The following is a 19,440-nucleotide window of genomic DNA, read 5'->3' on the forward strand; positions in this document are numbered from 1 at the left end:
CTCGTCCTCCCTTTCCCTCCAGTTCCACGCGCCCGCTGCGTTACGCGTCTGCGCCTGCGCCCGCCGCCTCAGCCCGGCGAAGTTTCGCGAAGGTTCCCGAAAAATTGCCGCTCGGCAAAACTGTCCGAGGAACCCCCCCCCCCCCCGGAAGAGGCGGCGACTTCCTTCCTGTCAATCATTCAAGCCTAACTGTAATCAGAAGCGACCGGCGTTTTCTCCTTCGTCGGCTTCATGGCTCTGCTCTGTTACAACCGGGGATGCGGCCAACGCTTCGACCCCGCCACCAACACGGAGGGTGAGCGCGGCCTTTTATCTCCTCAGCTTTCCTCGCACCGTCGGCTTTCCCGCTCTCCGGAGACCGGGGACTACAGTCTCCATGGTGCGCAGGCCGGGGAAGCGAGCTGTTTGAGGCGATGGGATTCGGGAGCCAGAGCCTCTCAGGAGGGAAGGCCGCGTGGCGGGTGCTTATGAGGGGGTTGGGGTGGTCGTGGAAAGTTGTGGGGTGAAGGTTTTGTCCTCCCTGCCTGTGGCGGATTGTGTGGGAGGCGAAAAAAAATATGAGGGGGGAAAAAAAACCCCTAATAAATAAATGTGTTAAATTTATGGGCTGCCCATCTTATCCCCCAGGGCAACTCTGGGCGGAATTTTCAAGCGAAAAGTCAAAGGATCAAAGCCTTTTTAAAAGTCTCCCTCGATCTGGGCCGCTTTAAAGATGGCTGGACTTCAACCGTCTTTAATTAAAATTTAATTAGTTTTAACGATGATATTGTATATTTATGTTTTAATTTTGGCTGTACATCGCCCCGAGTCCTTCGGGAGGAGGGCGGTATATAAATAAAATTAAAAAACAAAAAACAAAAAAACCCAGAACTCCCCAGCCAGCCCTTTCCTAGCGAGAGGATTCTGGGAGTTGAAGTCCACCCATCATAAAAGCGGCCCGGATTGAGGGAGGTGGATTTAAACCCTCCTTTTGAGTCCAACTTGATCCCTGATTTTCTCTTCATAATTCCACCCCCCCCCCCCCCAGTTACCCTGGGGTTAAGATGGGCTGCCAATGGGGAGGGGAGGAGAGGGAATAGGAGTAGGGTAGGGTAGGGTAGAGTTCGAAGGGACCTTAAAGGTCATATAGTCCTCACGCAGGTAGGGATTCGAACTGTGGACTTTTCTGATCGACAAGCTTGATGTTTTAGCCACTGAGCCATATAGAATAGAATAGAATAGAATAGAATAGAATAGAATAGAATAGAATAGAATAGAATAGAATAGAATAGAATAGAATAGAATAGAATTCTCTTTTCTTTTCTTTTCTTTTCTTTTCTTTTCTTTTCTTTTCTTTTCTTTTCTTTTCTTTTCTTTATTGGCCAAGTGTGATTGGACACACAAGGAATTTGTCTTTGGTGCATATGCTCTCAGTGTACATAAAGAAAAAAATAAAATATATTCGTCAAGAATCATAAGATACAATGATAGTCATAAGGTAAAGGTAAAGGTTCCCCTCGCACATATGTGCTAGTCGTTCCCAACTCTAGGGGGCGGTGCTCATCTCCGTTTCAAAGCCGAAGAGCCAGCGCAGTAAGAAGACATCTCCGTGGTCATGTGGCTGGCATGACTAAACGCCAAAGGCGCACAGAACGCTGTTACCTTCCCACCAAAGGTGGTCCCTATTTTTCTACTTGCATTTTTTATGTGCTTTCGAACTGCTAGGTTGGCAGAAGCTGGGACAAGTAACAAGAGCTCACCTCGTTACACGGCACTAGGGATTCGAACCGCTGAACTGCCGAACTTTTGATCGACAAGCTCAACGTCTTAGCCACTGAGTCACCGCATCCCACAAGTCATAGGGTACAAATAAGCAACCGAATCATACTAGGAAACAATATAAATCGTAAGGATACAGCAACAAGTTACAATCATACAGTCGTAAGTGAGAGGAGACGGGTGATAGGAATGATAAGATTAATAGTAATAGTAATAAATTTAATAAATAAAAGGGGAAATCAGTGTTGCCTTCTTCCTGGATAGTGTTTTGACCTTCCTGCCAAGCGGACAGCTGTGGAATTTGGTCTGGCTCCATTTGGACTGTCAAGGTCTCCTAAAGTCACTGGTGCTAATCATTGGTGGTAAAACACTATAGCATAGCATTAACAGTATTAAACAATATGGGAGTGCTCCATCACTGCCTTTTTTTTTTTTGGATGCTCTTTGACTTCTTCACAACTCAACACCTATCTGGCCTGCAGCCCTGGTGGCCTTTTGAGATCTGTAAAAGCTTGCTAGGGATAGGAAAGAGGAGAGTTATACACAATTGTTGATTGTAGACTATATGTCAGAATTTTGCTTGCAAGGAGTATACAGTAACTCAAGTTGGCTAGTGCTTTGGAGATGCTCTCTTAAGGTGTCCCCTGTAGCCAGAAGTTTGGTTATTGTCAAGCTCATAATTTTTCATTTTCTGATGGGTTTTAATTTTAGTTTTGATTTCAGTTGTATGAAGCTTGTGGTCCGTGGAGATTCTCGGTCATCCAGGTCATGGTTGCCCCAAAGGTGCTTTTTTCAGGAGGCAACTGGACTTTCTTGTTTTTTCTTTGAAGACGTTTCACTTCTCATCCAAGAAGCTTCTTCAGCTCCGATTGGATGGTGGGGAATGGAACATCATCTACCTCCAGTCTACAACACAGTCCTTTCAGCAGTTCCAAGAAGGCTCCACATCCATTTGCACTACTCAGGTGACCCTGATGACACAAATAAACCCTTCCATTCCCCACCATCCAGTCAGAGCTGAAGAAGCTTCTTGGATGAAAAGCGAAACGTCTTCAAAGAAAAAACGAAGTCCAGTTACCTCTTGAAAAAGCACCTTTGATATTAATCTTATGGTTGCTTTACATTCTTTGGCTTTATTTATTTATTTATTATTGTTATTGCCATAAGCTGCCTTGAATATTGTAATAAGCTGAAATAATAAGTTCACATGTACTTCTCACCTATTGGCAACTCTTTAAAACTACTGTATGTTTCTCACTGTAGCTGTAGCCCAATCCCTGTAAATGATGTATGATAAGTTCCAGCAAGTGAAAACATGTGGGTTCCTTCATTGCTTCATTAACAGCTTTTCCCTCTTCAGATCTGGATCACTGCACATCCCTTGTTATATAATGTAGCATTTGGGATATTAGCAATTTTTGTATGTGAGAGCATTCTTAGCCCCCTTTTGTATGTGTGCAAATGTTTAAGTATAACTTCTAATACATAAACTGAAATCATTGTCTTATTAAATACTTTTCCTTGATGTTCATATATAAATAATATATAGAAGAAAGAAATCAGAAGTTGCCAATGTGTACATGGCTATCTCTTTCTTCCATGTCTCTCTTCATTTTCCCCACATCTTTTTACTTGATGATATCTTGTGATGATGTTAAAGAAGAATCCTTTGTCAGAAAGAAATTGCATGGATTGAATGGTTGAAACACCAGCAGTCTCTGGTTGCTGTGTTCCCATCCCATGTCTTCTACCTTTGGAAAGGCACTCAACTGAGAACTCTGGCTTTAACTATTATTTTTCAGGATATTTTCCCAAACTGGAGAGGTTCTTTCCTCCATCACTAAAGAGCTGGCAACGACATAGCAGAGGGCTAGTGAATGTAATGTACAGTCAATTCTCAATATTTGTAGTAGTTACTTTCTATAAAGATGCAAACATTGAATTGGTCAATACTAAAACCTCAGTTGTGAATGTGTCAGGCGACTCAATTTTTTTGCTCTTCTGCATGTCCATGAATGACCATGAAATCACTGCAGATATTGATTGCGGTTACAAATTTTAGCAAGTAGGCAAATTCACAAATACAGAATTTGTGAATAATGAGAATCTACTGTATTTATCTCCATCCCCTTATCTGATGTTTAGGTGTTACATTCATCTTGAAAATGAAGTTCAGTGATTGTTTTGCATAGTTCCTTCCTTTTTAAAAAAAAGTATGATCTATAAATATTTGTGAGGTAATATTTCTGCAGAGTTTACATAATGGTAATTAAGGAAGAACTTTATTTCTCTTGCACAGTTAATAGTTCAACCCTATTTTAGAAGATAAGTTTAAGCAATATGTATGATGCCCATGTGGAATGTACACTTATAGTGCCTGGAGGGATATGTGTTATACAAATGAAACTTTAATATAACAGAATTATGATTTGCCAAGAAACATTTCAGAAATATTTCTTTATATAACAAGATATTATTACATAATACATTGTAAAAATAATAACTAAATGACACTCGTTCCCTGAACAGCCTACATTCTAAATTTAGACTACCAGAACCCAGCAGAGATGAGAGAGAAGCAAGGACAATCAGTCAGTAGAGAAAAGGAATTTACAGGAAATTGCAGGTTTTATTTCATATTTCGAAAATATCACTGTTGCATAAGACTAAATTGTTCTGCTAAATACTGCTCATATAAAGTTATTCACTTGAGTTTAGCTAAGCTATTTGCTTTTTCATTTTTAGAATCATGCACATATCACCCAGGCGTACCTGTCTTTCATGATGCTCTTAAAGTAAGTGGCAAATATAATTATTTCAATGGCTTTTAAAAAAACAAACTAAATCATACTAATTGCAGTTATTTCAAATGTTTTCATGACCTCTTATCAGTTTATCCAAATGTAGTAAAACTCGTATATTTTTTTCCCTAAATTCCTCAAATAACACTAACCTTCAGTATAAACACATGCTAAATCATGAGGAAAGGTTGCTAGATTCAGCCAACTGAATTGCGTTGAATGCTTTTCAGTTTATTCAGGGTTTTTTGGCTCAGTTGGGGAAAAGGGTATTTGCTAGATATGATTCATATTTTGATTGTAAAGTTAATTAACTTGTTTCATTGCTTAATCAAGCCTTAGTTGGGCAGTACAAAACAGAGATGAAAAGAAATGATGCAATTGAAAAACAGAAAAAGTAAGAATCGTCAAATAATTTAAGAGGAATATATCAGATTAGTGTTAAATTTTCTTCTTTTTAGTTCATGTGTTCTTTAATAATATTCGCTAGAAATTGGAGAGCAACCATCCTAGATGGGAGGAAGGCTCAAGCAAGGAATCAGCTTGGACTCCCCAGCTAAATACAATAGGACTAGGTCTAAACTCCTCCCCCTTGAATGACTTAGGCCTTATCTGATTGTTCCCAGACGAAATTTGCCAGTCTGGATAGAGTCCTGTACTGTAGGCAGAGAACAATAAGGTTCTCTACACATATAGGTCTGGTTTTTTGCACCTGACACTAGATAAGATTTCAATGTCACCAAATTTTTACAGGGCTGGTCATGCTGTAAAAGAAGAACGACAGACTTTTCTGATTTCTTAAGCATTATGGTATGTATTGGTAGCTATATAACTTTTTATTTAACTATATGATGATGATAATGCTTGAGTGCCAAATTCAGTCAATTATTTTTCCATTGGCAAACACATGCAAAAGCTAGCTGGGTTTATTTAATTTCCGGCAAGTATACTACATGATATTAAACATACTGTGTTTAAATGGAACTCTTATTATCTAAGCTTTTTTAAAGCACAGGATCTCTGCTATCCTACCACCTTACAATACTGTGAAGAACAGAAGTTGGTATAGATGTACACGTATGATTAGTCTAGTAAAAAAAAAAGGAATATCTGCTTAACCAAGCATACAAATTAGAATGATAAAGAATTTGAAGGTTAATAAGAAAAGAGACATTTTCAAGTACATTGATAGAACTGAGTAACAATTTGTATTAAATAGTGTTTTTACAACAGGGTTGCACCAAGGGCTTCCATAATAGTGAGAAACCTCCCGAACCAGTCAAACCTGAAGTGAAAACTACCTCTGAACGAAAAGAAGTAGCTGATCTGAAACCTAAATTTCAAGAGCATATAATTCAAGCACCAAAGCCAGTAGAAGCAATTCAAAGACCAAGGTAACAATATTGTGATAATACCAATTAAGACTGGCAATGCCAAATCAATTTCATAGGTTATAATTTAATTTTTTGTATTTATTACTTGTTGTCTTAGTGTAATGTCCATGTTTTATTTTACTTTTTTCCTGGAGAAAGCCAAAATGTCTTTGTAAACCAATCTTGGATAAAATTGTAAAACTATACGATATAATCCTTTTTAATCATAAGAGTAACTACGAAGAATATTACTATTAAGAACTCCTTTTAACCTCCTTAAAATATGCAAAATATTTAGTTGTTGAGACTGAATAATCAGAATGATGCATTTTTTTTCTCCCCTGTGGTTCCTTAGTTCTGATGAACCAATGAGCTACTTGCAGTTAAAAGTATCAGCGTCCTTGAAACAATCGTTAGAAAAGCTAAAGCTATCATCGGAAAATGAAATTAAAAAAGGTATGTAGCTTATTAATATTCCAAGGTGATTTTACCAAAAAATGTGTTGTGCCCATTATTATTATACATCATTTTTGCAGTGTGCATGGTGCTATCGTTTGAAAAGCAAACATCTTGTGTACAAAATACTCAGTGTGAGTGCTCCTCTGATCTCTTATACAGTACATCCCAATCCTCCCCCTCCCCCCAAAATTTCTTTTAAGCACGAAAACTTAGAAATGTTCTAAAGGAGAGTTCTTATTTTACAGAAGATGATAGCGATGAGATAAAGATTGGGACTCCGTGCAAAAATGCAGGCTGTTCAAAGGTAAATACCTTTAAATCTTATTTAAACAACACAGTAGACAGTCTGAGTTATTTCACATTGTTCTTGTTTTTTTTTAGTACAGACCCACCAACCAATGTTAGATCAACATATCCCATGAATAGTTACCATATGTATATATCCAAGTGCATTTTTTTGCATTCACAACCAAGAGAGTTTTCACCCGTTTTCTTTTTTTTAAGTACACATGAATCATAACAACAATGAGTTGTTATTTTAAACAAAGTCTAAAGTTCAAATGTTGATCCAAATCTGCATAGGTAAATATTTTTCCAAATGTCCTTTAAAAGATCCACAGAAAAGCCTTCCCTCCTCCCCCTTTTTTTTCTCATCCAGACAGCTGGCAGAAACTTGGCTCATTGTGTAACGCTTTCAGTTGATGACCAATGGGAATTGCAAAATAATAAAAATGGCCATGGCCATGCGTGACTTTTTCCTGCTTGGCAAGCACTGGGATGTAACCTGCTGTAATTCTGTGGCTAATGAACTATTTTCTGTTAACGTGTCCCTAGACATTTGAAGGACCAGGCAGCATGGAAGACGTGTGTATCTATCATGCTGGTGTGCCTATATTCCATGAAGGGTGGGTATCATGTGGCTAAATTCATTAAAATTCTTTATAGATGAGCAGCATATTTGGATGACTAGCAATAATACTATGTGATTCTATGTAAGTTTTATTTTTCCCCCCTACCCTTTGTAATATATAGGATGAAGTATTGGAGTTGCTGTAAGAGGAAAACATCAGACTTTAATACTTTTTTGGCTCAAGAGGGCTGCACAACAGGAACACACCTATGGATTAAGAAGGAAGCCGTAAGTAGTTGCCGCTACACTGTTTGGCTACATTGATTGGGAAAATCTAAATGTTTTTGGCTTTGCATTTAGTCCATTTGTACCTTAAGATAAGAACTTGAAATCTGTGAAATTTTGAATAGAGGAAACAACTGGTAGCTTGAATAGTATGGGAAATCCTGTACTGTTGATCATATGACCCTGGGGATGATGCCACGATTTGTAAGTGTGACAAATGGTCATAAGTCACTTTTCAGTGCCATTGTAACCTGTGTAATAAACCCATTGTATTTAAACCCATTTACAAACATGTTTATTTGAGTTGTTCTTGAGTTTGTAGTAAGTTATACTATGTCTTATTACACAGGTTAATCTGTTTTTCTAAAAATGCAGTTGTACCAAAAGTTTAGCTCTAATTGTCCTTTTTGAGACACATTGCCAGCAAGTTTTTTTAAAAAAATATTTATTTTTACCCCATCTTCATTTATTTTTATAAATAACTCAAAAATTAATACACCGAAAATGACATTCATGGGTCTGAGAACGGGAAAGTTTGGTAGAAGCATATGTTCTGTTTTCCATGCAGCATTAAACCTTAATCATACAGATTCCTTGGAATTGTCCATAAAATATTCTATGTAGTTTCCCCTTTTCCCACACCAGAGGAGGGTATCCTGAAATCCCTCTCACTTGCTTCAATAGATTGAACTATGGCTAGAATGTAAAAGATCACCTTCACCCACCGTTTTCATGTCATGAGTCATGAGCCCTGGTGGCCCAGTGGTTAGGATGAAGTATTGCAGGCTAACTCTAACACAGTCTGTAGTTCGATCCTGATTGGGGCTCAAGGTTGACTCAGCCTTCCATCCTTCCAAGGTCAGTAAAATGAGGACCTGGATTGTTGGGGGAAATATGCTGACATTGTAAACCACCCAGAGAGTTCTGTAATAAGTATAAGTGCTATTGCTATTTTGCTAACTGTTCCTGCCTGGCTCTCCAATAAGCAAGGTGTATGAGGAGCTGTTTCTCTCCCGTTTAGCTCTCCGATAACTGGAGCTAGCAAGTCATGATATTCCTGGGCATAAATATTGATAGCTCTGCCATGTTGAAGAAATATATTTTATTTGTGGAGCAACCTTTTACAGGTCCTTGACTTACGACCACAATTGGGACCAGAATTTCTGTTGCTATGCTAGGCGGTTAAGTGAGTCCCATCCAATTTAACAATCTCTCTGCCATAGTTGTTAGGTGAATCACTGTAGTTGTTAAGTGAACCACACATTGTTAAACAAAATCCATTTCCCTCATTGACCTTGTTTGTCGGAAGCCATCTTGGGAAGGTTACAAATGATGATCTCCAGGACTCAGGACAATTCAAGCATCATAAACCCATGTCAGTTGCTAAGCACCCAAACTTTGATCACATGACTGTCTGAGGACGAGTTTTTAAGTAACTTTTTTTGGTGCTGTTGTAACTTCAAATGATTGCTAAATGAATGGCTATAAGTTGAGGACTACCTGTATTTCTTTTTATGACAGTGCTGTTAAAAGAGTCTCTTGCAGTGAATTTGCTGAAGTAGGTTATACAAGTAGTAGACGAAACAGCAGGGACTTCTGAAATTCCAGACAGTTTGGGCCTACCTTTCATAACCTTAGGAAAACTTAAATATATATATATATAAAGAGTTCCGTGGCTTGTCCTACGTGGTAGGGTGGAAAAATGCAGCTTGCTTTTGTTATTTAAAGACGCCGCTGCATATATTCTGCCAACTGAGGAAAAAAATCTTCGTTTTGCATACATGTTCCCATACTGTTTTTAGGGAGAGCTTCTGTTTCAAACTCTGGCCAACAGTGGCAATCTTCACTCCAATGAAAAAATAGATAATAGTTGTTGTTTTTTAATGAAAGCATTAATCATGTTTGTCTGCTCAACTTTTAAGGGGAAGAAGGTGGTGCCATGCAGACACGACTGGCATCAAACTGGGCGTGAAGTGACAATCTCAATCTATGCGAAGAATTCCATTCCTGAACTTAGCCGGGTAGAGGCAAACAGTACATTAGTAAGTTATTTTTTTCCTTTGGTGGGGCTGACGTACATGCACAAACTTTTGATTGACTACATGCCATCAACTCAGTGTTGATTCTGTCCCAAAGGTGCTTTTTCAGGACACAAATGAACTTTCTTGTTTTTTCTTTTGAAGACGTTTCACTTTTCATCCAAGAAGCTTCTTCAGCTTTGACAAGATAGTGAGGAATGGAAGGATTTATTTCCAGAGGAAAAAATTGCAGGCTACAGGAACCATTTGCACTACTCAGGTGACCTTGAGAACACAGATAAACCTCCAAGTGCTTCACCAACCCTCTAAAAGGATGCAAATTACCAAGCTGCCTGCAAGGAATATAAATCTTTCCATTCCTCACTGTCCTGTCAGAGCTGAAGAAGCTTTTTGGATGAGAAGCGAAACGTCTTCAAAAGAAAAAAAAGTCCAGTTGCCTCCTGAAAAATCCCCTTTGCGACAATCATGACTTGGATGACTGAGAATCTCTATAGACTTTCAGTGTTGACTCAGTGTACATAAAATTTCCCTATGGTGGTTTGCCCCTAATCTGGTACTTCAGATCTTCCAATGATGTGCTTATGGCCACTGTAACAGAGTGCATCCATCTTGCTGCTGATCATCCTCATCTTCTTCCTTCCTTCAACCTTTCCTAGCATTTGAACTTTTTAAAGGGAGTTAGGTCTGTACCACCAAAGGACATCATACTGCATTAGAATACGAAGTGTGTGAGATATCTTTCATAGAGCAACACGACAATAAACTATGTCTATTAAATTAGTTGCAATAAAGTATACGCACACAGATAAACATATAGAGGTGGTCTGAGTTCTTTGTAGGTCCTTTTACGTGAGGCTGATTAAAAAAAAACTATCTGTTGGATGGCGGGCATGACAATGTAATGAATATATAATTGGTTCAATAATCACATCCAAAGAGTAATCACCAGCAGCTCTTCATCAAATTGTAGAGAGGTTTTAAGGAGGTGACGCATAGTTCAGAACCGGAACTTGTAATTTTTAACATTTTTATTGGATGAGATCATAAAGGGATCACTTACCAACTTTGTAGAGGCCACTACATTGGGTGGCGTAGTTAATACTTTGGAGGACAATTTTTTTTTTTAAAAAAAAAATCAGATTAAAAAGATGGGCTGAAAATAGCAATGCAATTTAATAGAAGGAAATACAGTTCTTCCTTTGGAAATGTAGCACATGGAAACAAGGTGGCAAATACTGCAGTTAATAACAGCAGTTGTGAAAAAGAGCTTGGGATAAGGGTTGATTGGCAAATTGGATATGAGCCAGCGGTATGATGCGTTTGCAAAAAAGGCAAATGCAATTTTACACTGCATCAGTAGGTACGCAATTTCCCAATTGTGGGTTTAATTATTCTGTTCTGTGTTTTGTTTGGGTATCTGGGGTGGTATCAAGTTTGGGTCACCTGCTTTTAAGAAGGAATCAGAGAAATCGGAACAAGTTCAAGAGAATGGCGTAGAACTCTAGAGAATGGCGTAGAACTCTAGAGAAACCACTCTAGTAAAGAGTGGTTTTTTTTCATGTAGTGTTTTTCAACCTTGGCCAGTTGAAGATTGATGGACTTCAACTCACGGAATTCCCCAACTGGCTGGGAAATTCTGTGAGTTGAAGTCCAGCCTTCTTCAATGGGCCAAGCTTGAGAAACACTGCTTTCATACATTTAAAGGGAAGGGTTACTTCCAAGTAATAATAGACCTGTTTGGATAAATGTGAATAAACTTGTGTTTCTCTTTCATTGCATACACCTTTCTTTTATTTTTTGCAGCTAAATATCCATATTGTGTTTGAAGGTGATAAGGTGTTCAATCAGAATCTGAATTTATGGGGTGTAAGTACATAATTCTGCTACAAATCTTCTGCTACAAATTTTCCCTTGAAGTCTTTTTATGGGTTCTGTTGTCAGACTTCTCTAATGCTTGTGTTTTAAGAAATATGCAAATGTCTAGTTGACAGTTGTGGAAGTGATTAATGAATGGATTCTGTGCACTTAAGTCATTACTAAATGTGTGTTTTGCAAAATTCTGTATTATGGCACAGTGAATCAGTTTTTCATTCATCACAATCATAGCCTATTATGAAACAAGTTAAAAACCTAACTGTTGTGTCATTTGACTGTCTTGATATAAAACTGTGACATTTAGGGAAGATTGTATAAATGCATATTGATCTCAGAAATCTAGATAAGAAGACTTCAAGACTACTGTTACTATAGTTTCCTTATATTTTCATACTTTGGGAGCAAAATGTCCAATTTTCCTGTTCATTTGCCAACTGCAGATAGTCCTCGATTTATGACCACAATTGAACCCAAAATTTCTGTTGCTAAATTAAGTTAATTTTGCCCCATTTTATGACCTTTCTTGCCACAGTTGTTAAGTGAATCTAGCTTCCCCGTTGGCTTTTCCTTATCAGAAGGTCGCAAAATGTGATCGAGTGACCCTAGGACACTGTTACGGTCATAAATATGAGTCACTTGTCAAGAGTCTGGATTTTGATCCCCTTACCATGGGGATGCCACTAAGGTCGTAAGTGTGAAAAATGATCATAAGTCACTTTTTTCAGTGCTGTTGTAACTCCGAGCGATCACTAAACAAATTGTTGTAAGTCAAGGACTTCCTGTATTCATTTCATGCACAATTCTCTCATAGGTAATATTGACTCATGTTATAAGGTGGATTTTTTTCCTCAATGTTCAGGGACTTGCACTAAAAAGCCTCTTTCCGAAGTTATAACAATGGTTACTGATTTCTCTGTAATCAATTAAGACTGTCATATGCCAATACTACAGGTAGTCCTCAGCTTATGACCACAATTGAGCACAAAATCTATGTTGCTAAATGAGAGTTAAGTGATTCCCTCATTTTACGAGTTTTCTCACCATATTTGTTAAGTGCACCACCGCAATTGTTAAGTTAGTAACACAGTTGTTAAGTGAATCTGGCTTCCCCATTGACTTTGATTATCAGAAGGTCGCAAAAGATGGTCACATGACCCTGGGGCATTGCAACTGTCATAAATATGAGCCAGTTGTCAAACATCCTGATGTAAATCATGTGACCATGGGGCAGCTGCAACAGTTGTAAGTGTGGAAAATGATCATAAGTCACTTTTTTCAGTGCCGTTGTAATTTCAAACGGTCACTAAATGAACTGTTGTAAGCCGAGGACTACCTGTATAACAGTCAACTGACGGCATTGCCTTTAAAGAGCCCACCCAGTTCCATTGCTTGAACTGAAACCACTATTTTCCTCTTCCAGGTGATTGATGTGAAAAGGAGCTACGTAAATATGACGGCTACAAAGATCGAGCTCACCATGAGGAAAGCGGAGCCCATGTTATGGGCAGGCTTGGAACTCCCAGCATCCAAATTGCAACACAAAGAGCCTCAAAACATTGTAGAACAAGCTTGAAATCTGAAAGTTTTCCTGTTCCTTGTGCCTGGCGAAATGGTGACTTGGTATTTTAACACAATTTGATTTTATGGGCAGCCCACTTTTTTTAAAAAAAAAAAAATTCATTCCAGCTGGAGTGTAGTGCATGGCTTTTAAGCAGTAGGGCAGACCACTGGTTTTGTTATACCGACTCCTCAATTTCTCCAATTTCAGCTGATGCCCGTAGAAACCTCTTGCAAACCTCAGAATTTTCTCTGCCATCATATTATAAAGGGATCACATGTTCTCATTGTCCCAAATTAAATAATGTCTAGAAGCTAGTCATCTCTAGCATCTTCTAGGAAGCAGTCTCCTATACATTGAAAATGCAAGTTAAATTCTCATTAGGTTGTTGGATGCTTGCAAGATTGTTTCTCAGTCTATAGCAAGGAGAGCACAAATATTGGTGCATTTCTGTATCATATTTTTTTTTAATGTTATTAAATGCAGAAAAGAACGGTAGAGAAAAACCTGGTGGTTTTAGACTTACCTGTGCAAAGAAGCTGATAATTCTTCTCTTTTTTTTAATTCATTGGAATTCCGGAAATATATTGTCAGTGAGCTGCTAAGCTACCTCTGTGCACTTATTTAGAAAGCCAAGACTTTCCAAAAACCAGGCACTGGAAATTTTGGGTCCGTTTCGTTTGCCTCATCCAAAGAGGAAATAGCATTGACAAAATGTCCATATTTGCACATCTGGTTTTGGTGGCTATGCTTTTCTGATCAATTTTTCCATCTCCTTTGTGGTAAAGCAAGTAAGCCAACTTGGTTTATATCAAGACGTTCAGTTTGCTACCTTTTTGCCCGAAGTTGTGACTTTTAATGGGAGTAGAGGAAGCTGGGAGGGCTGAAATACACACAACAAGTACAAAATGGCCAGCTTTATGCAAAACTAGGATCTTTACGTAAATGTCGAATTGTGTTGCAGAATAAGTTACAGAACTTTTTATATACTTGAAGATGGCAAAACCACTATAAACACAGAACGCTTCAGTGATGTCACTCAAGTCATAAGGGATTGCACGAAAAAAGAGGGGCCTTTTTAAAAAGCATGTGTTACTTGTATTTATAATATTTCTTTTTTTTAAAAAAAAAGTTTTAATCTGGCAGCTATAGGAGAAAAATAAATCGGCCTTTTGTGGTTGTAATTCTTAATAAGGATTTGAGACAGTTTAAACTGAATTTTCTAAGAAAAGATAACTAGAACAGGGCCCCCTCAACCCCCAGTCTGCAGCCCAGTGCCAGGCCATGGCCTGTTTGAAACTGGGCCTGCAAGCAGCAGGTGAGTGTGCCTGCACGAAGCTGCATTGGTGCAAGTGGCGTGCGCACACACGATACCATCCCCCCTCACCACTGCCAGTCTGCAGAGCAGGAAATGTTGGGAACGCTACTCTAGAAGATAGACCTTAAATCAACCGTACATATATAGAATCTGCTTCTTCTGTCCTTCGTGCTCCAATTAGCTCTGGAGCATCTGCTTTTCTGATCTGGATGGTCAGCTTCTTTGAATTTCTGCCTAAAAGCCACCACACTGTACCCCAATCACCCTTGAATGCAAGTACCCTGCCTTCAGGGGTCTGGAGAAGCCATTCAGTGAGTGACAGACCCTCCCAGCAACTTACACTGTTGTTATGCCCAGCAGATTCTTTTGGTGATTATTGATATTTCCTGTGGCTTGACCCCTGGGCAAGACAGCAAATTGCATCAAGACAAGTCAAGCAAAATTTTAATTGCAGCAAAGTAAAGCAGGATGAATACAAACACTTCTTCTGATATTTGAAAGCAAAAAAAAAAAAAATTGCTCTTCAAGAACAAAGCCATGGTTTAAAATAACAAGTAGAAATTGGAGAACGTGCAACAAATCCAAATTGATCTTAATTGTCTAATTAAAGTTTCTGGAGAGTAATTTTCCAACGAGAGGTCAATTTGGTCTCAGAATATCAAATGGTTGCTCTTTGTTAACAATTGTAATTTTACTTCCCAGCATTGTCATGTTTCATTAGCATGACACTTGGATCCAGTTCATATTGCATACCAGTTTGTTCAAAGGCAATGGCGCTAGCAAGACTTGAAACCAATATATGCAGGCACCTTTGGGAGAACAGTACTCCATTCCCCAGTCTGTCAGTTGCGTGTTCATTTACTTGCCTTGATAAAGTCTGATTTTTAACCACAGAAGTTATCATACTGTAACTTTCCTGTTTGTTTGTTTTTTCCCTGCCCTTGAAATAAGCTGTTGGCACTTGAGGTGCAGTGAACAATTTTCACAGGCTTCTGTGGTTCAGACCTATTGAGGGATTGATTCGTTGTACGGAATCCTTCCCAGCACTGTGTACTCCTGATGGGCCTCGACAGCATTCTTTGTCTGCCATTTTTGTAGTCTCCTATTGCAGGGATCCTCAATTTTAACAACTTTTAAGGCTTGTGGACTTCAACGCCTAGAATTCCTCAGCCAGCCAGCTATGCTGGTTGGGAAATTCTGGAACTTGAAGTCTGCAAGTCCACAAGATTGGGGACCCCCTGTTATTGGGCAAGGAAAAAAAAACCTGGTCAATAATTTAGCTTGGAGTGTTACAATTGCAAGGCCTCCTGTAGGTCTTAATTTGGGCAGTTGCTCAAAGGACTCTGCCATTTCAAGCACAATTTTCATGTTTATAGTTGAATCACTTCTTTTCCAATCAAACGCATGGGCATTCTTAAATGCAAAGCATGTTTAAATTGGGACCCAAGTTTTATTAAGATATTAGTGCTGTACAGCCAAGTCACCATTTCCACAGTCAGTACTGTTGGATTTTTGTCTCGGGAAAAAAAAAAAAGATCTATTCTGTATAGTAATAAAGATATATGCTTTAAATTATAGCATGAGATTTTTTTAAAAAAATCAGTGGCTGTTTTTTCATACCGTACCTAAGAATTTCAGTTGTGTATGAAAAGTGAAGAAGAAGGGTGTCTGGAACACTTCGGTTTTTCAGATGCTTTTCTTTTCTTTTTCTTTTGGTTTTCCCATGCATGGATGTTCATTTTAAATTGTGTTGGATGATATTTGATTTCATGCTTTCAGATATTTTTTATAAATTTTGAAATAAACAATTTAGTGCCTAATTTCTACCTTTTTGGAAGAATTGTGAGAATATTTTGTTTGTTTGTTTGTTGCATGTAAGAAGACCTGTTTGCTCAGATCCAGATAAGATTAATTGAATGTTCTGGCTTATATTGTGTAAATTTGTGCAGCGGATGTATTTTATTGACTATTTCCATCAAAGCCATTGGCAATTTAATACCACAGAAGGACCCATAGAGAATGTTTTTATCATATGTGGAGAAACTGTTACTTATAGAAGAGCTGAGAGATTGCTTTAAGCGAAGTTCAGGTACATATTTCTCAAAGCAAAATCAGATTCTTCCACAGGATCAATCTACCCCATTCTTCTTTCTCAACCTGGTTTGACATTAGTTGTGCAAGAGCAATGTAGAACATCTAAAGAATACCATTTGGAGGAAAGTTGAACTCTATGCTATTAGGTACCTAGGGAAAAAAACACTGTTTGGAGGTGACATGTAGGTGACATTTGACATGAGGGATGTACACAAGTTATGAAAAAAAGTGTTGTATCTGACATGGAATAAACTACAGATACTTCAACTTATGATCGGTCCTTAACCATGAAGTTAGGGCAGGCCTTCCCAGAACTATTTGTGACCTGTTTGTGACGTGTCACATGATTACATTTTTGGGCATTTGGAAACTGGCTCAACTTTGATGGCCATTTGCAGTGTCCTGCAATCACATGACTACAATTTGCAACATTTTTGTTGTTGTTGCCATTTTCCAGCCTTTATTTCTGGTTTCCAGCAAAAAAATAAAAATAAAAACAAGCCCATTCAGCAAAAACTGATTTGTTTAATGTCCCCTGAGGGCAGAGGTAAACCTCCAGTTAGCCTCAGCAAGTCTCAAAAAGAATAGTAAGGACCAGTTGACTCCAAGGAATATAAATTGGTGGTGCAGTGGTTAGAATGCAGTATTGCAGGCTAATTCTGCTGACTGCCAGCAGTTCGGAAGTCCCAAGTTTCACCGACTCAAGGTTGACTCAACCTTCCGAGGTCAGTAAAATGAGGAGCCAGATTGTTGGAAAGCAATATGTTGACTATAAACTGCTTAAAGTGGGCTGTAAAGCACTGAAGCAGTATATAAATCTTAAGTGCTATTGCTATGAATTCCGTTCACCACCATTCAATCAGAACTGAAGAAGCTTTTTGGATGAGAAGTGAAACATCTTCACGGAAAAACAGTAAGTCCTGTTGCCTTTGGAAAAAGCATCTTTGGGACTCTATCGTGTGGGCTTCAAAAATTTTAGCAAGGGGTTCTCTGGGTGCTGGGTGGGCGTGGCCTAGTCAGCCTCTTGCACCACAGCGGGTGGGAGCGTTTTTGCCCTCCCCAGGCTCTGGAGGATTTCCTCGAGCTTCTGGGAGGGCGAAAACGGCCTTCCAGGCCCTGGAGGCCAAAAACGGGCCCATTTCCAGCCTTCCCAAATTTCTAGTAGGTCTGTTTTTCACCCTCCCAGAGCTTCCGTGCACACCCTGCACTTACCTGCATGCAAAACGGGCCACGTGGGGACTTCTGGGAGGGGCGGGGCAGGGTGGGTGGGGCCAGCCAGGAGTGGGGTTTGGGGGTTCTCTGAACTGCACAGAATCTTAGCTAGAGGTTCTGGACCCCAGCAGCCCACCCCTGGACACTACCCCTTACCTCGCCTCCACGAGCTTCCTGAGGTGCATAATCCACCACTCCAAATTTTCCCAAGGCCCTCCCTCTTTAGCTGCCAGCACTGATGGCCCATCATAGCATGTCTCCCTCCCTTGCCTACCCCACAATTCTTTCCATGTATCTTCTCTCCCTCCATACTTGTGCTACTGCTTCTCATATTGCAATATCTTCTACTCAGCCAACCATTTCGTCTTCCCCCTCCCACACACCCACCTAAGTTCCCCATTTGTGCTCAGAAGAAAACAGCCATATGCAAAGAGCAAAACAGCTTCGTTGTATTTTGTGCATAATCCAAAACATCAAAGCGGCCACGGGCTGTCTGAAATCAGCTACTCCATTCACAGGCCAGTTTATGAACGGAACAATGTTGACATCCTCAGGCTCCATCACTTGAAGCTAGATGTTTTGGGACTGCCTTAAGCAGCGAAAAATGCAGAAAGTCCTTGACTTGCAACCAGTCATTCAGGAACCTTTAAAGTCAGAGCAAAGCTGAAAAAAGTGACTTACAACTGGTCCTGGCACTTAATGAACGTGTTGCAGCATCCCCACAACCGTGTGATCAAAATTTGAGCACTTGGCAATTGACACACATTTACAACAATTAAAGAGTGTGCTGTAATCCTCTGATCACCATTTGTGGCCTTCCCAGCCAGTTTCTGACAAACAGGGCTGTGGGGGAAGTCATATTTCTTTTAACTACTCTTTGATTCACTTAGCAACTGCAATGATTTGCTTAACAACTGTGGCCCAAAATATAAACTTGGACGTAATTTACTCAACAACCACTTTGCTTAGCGACAAAAACTCCAGTCTCAATTGTGGTCATAAGTCAAGGACTATCTTGTGGTCTTAAGGACTACCTGTATTGGAGTAAAGGGGGATTTCAAATTTTCATTCCTCTGATTCCTTGAATCAGAGGAATAGGACAAGAAAATCCTGATCATGTTACCTAATTTGGTAACGAAACGTTCAGAAACTAAATTGAAACAAGCTTGGAGAGCAAACGACTACCAAAAACCACTTTATCAGTGTTCAAATCACCAGAATTGGAAGCAGTATTACCATAATGTGCTGGAATTGTAAAATTGCACATGTAATATAAATTTTCCGGCCATGCAAATCAAATTGGCTGCTTCTGTTCTACAGCCGTCGTTTTACAAAACCTCTTCCAGAATCCCTGCAGAGGCCTGCACGGTGAAGGCTGCAATAGAGATCTGTCTTTTGACTTCCTTCCAAGCTTTCTGTGGATCTGTCCTGCTGCCTATATCAAACAGAGCATCATAGATCCCTGGGAATGACATGCCTGCGTATTTGTTGCGACTGCTTGGAGCAAAAACAATGTGTCTGCAGAGTAAAAAGACAGAGGCAAAAAGAGAAAAAAAATTAGCAAAGTTGTGCAAATTTAGCAGAACTGAAGAAGCTTTCTTGGATGCGAAGCGAAATGTTTTCAAGGAGGGGGGAGAAAAAAAACCCAGGAAAAGTCCAATTGCCTTTTGAAAAGCATCTTTGGGATGTTGTGGCAGAACGGCAAATCTTAACTCTAAATGTCAGGCTTTTAAAGTGCCTTCTGCGAAAGCTTGCAGGAACAATGTTTAGCAAGGTATAAGAAAACAACAGGACAGCCTGAAACATCCTTAACAAAACTGC

At 39.3% G+C, this 19,440-nt stretch overlaps 2 protein-coding genes across 2 annotated transcripts in view; one reads left to right on the forward strand and one right to left on the reverse strand.

Annotated features, from left to right (window-relative positions):
- Window positions 1–206: 206 nt before the first annotated feature.
- CHORDC1 (cysteine and histidine rich domain containing 1) lies at window positions 207–14,144 on the forward strand. Its single transcript, XM_070942918.1, has 11 exons — window positions 207–295; window positions 4,504–4,553; window positions 5,310–5,366; window positions 5,790–5,950; window positions 6,285–6,385; window positions 6,634–6,692; window positions 7,223–7,293; window positions 7,421–7,526; window positions 9,446–9,565; window positions 11,366–11,428; window positions 12,858–14,144. The coding sequence occupies exons 1-11, from the start codon at window positions 232–234 to the stop codon at window positions 13,008–13,010; spliced, it is 1,005 nt and encodes a 334-aa protein (XP_070799019.1). The 5' UTR covers window positions 207–231; the 3' UTR covers window positions 13,011–14,144.
- A 4,733-nt stretch (window positions 14,145–18,877) lies between these two features.
- Window positions 18,878–19,440, reverse strand: part of NAALAD2 (N-acetylated alpha-linked acidic dipeptidase 2) — a 41,346-nt gene continuing 40,783 nt past the window's right edge. Inside the window, exon 18 of the mRNA XM_070944012.1 lies at window positions 18,878–19,137. Coding sequence (XP_070800113.1) covers window positions 18,948–19,137 — 190 coding nt within the window. The 3' untranslated portion in view covers window positions 18,878–18,947. The remainder of the gene's footprint in view (window positions 19,138–19,440) is intronic.

The sequence above is a fragment of the Pituophis catenifer genome, unplaced genomic scaffold, assembly GCF_029215685.1.
Source record: "Pituophis catenifer annectens isolate HBS135680 unplaced genomic scaffold, rPitCat1.0.hap2 SCAF_4, whole genome shotgun sequence".
NCBI lineage: Eukaryota > Metazoa > Chordata > Lepidosauria > Squamata > Colubridae > Pituophis > Pituophis catenifer.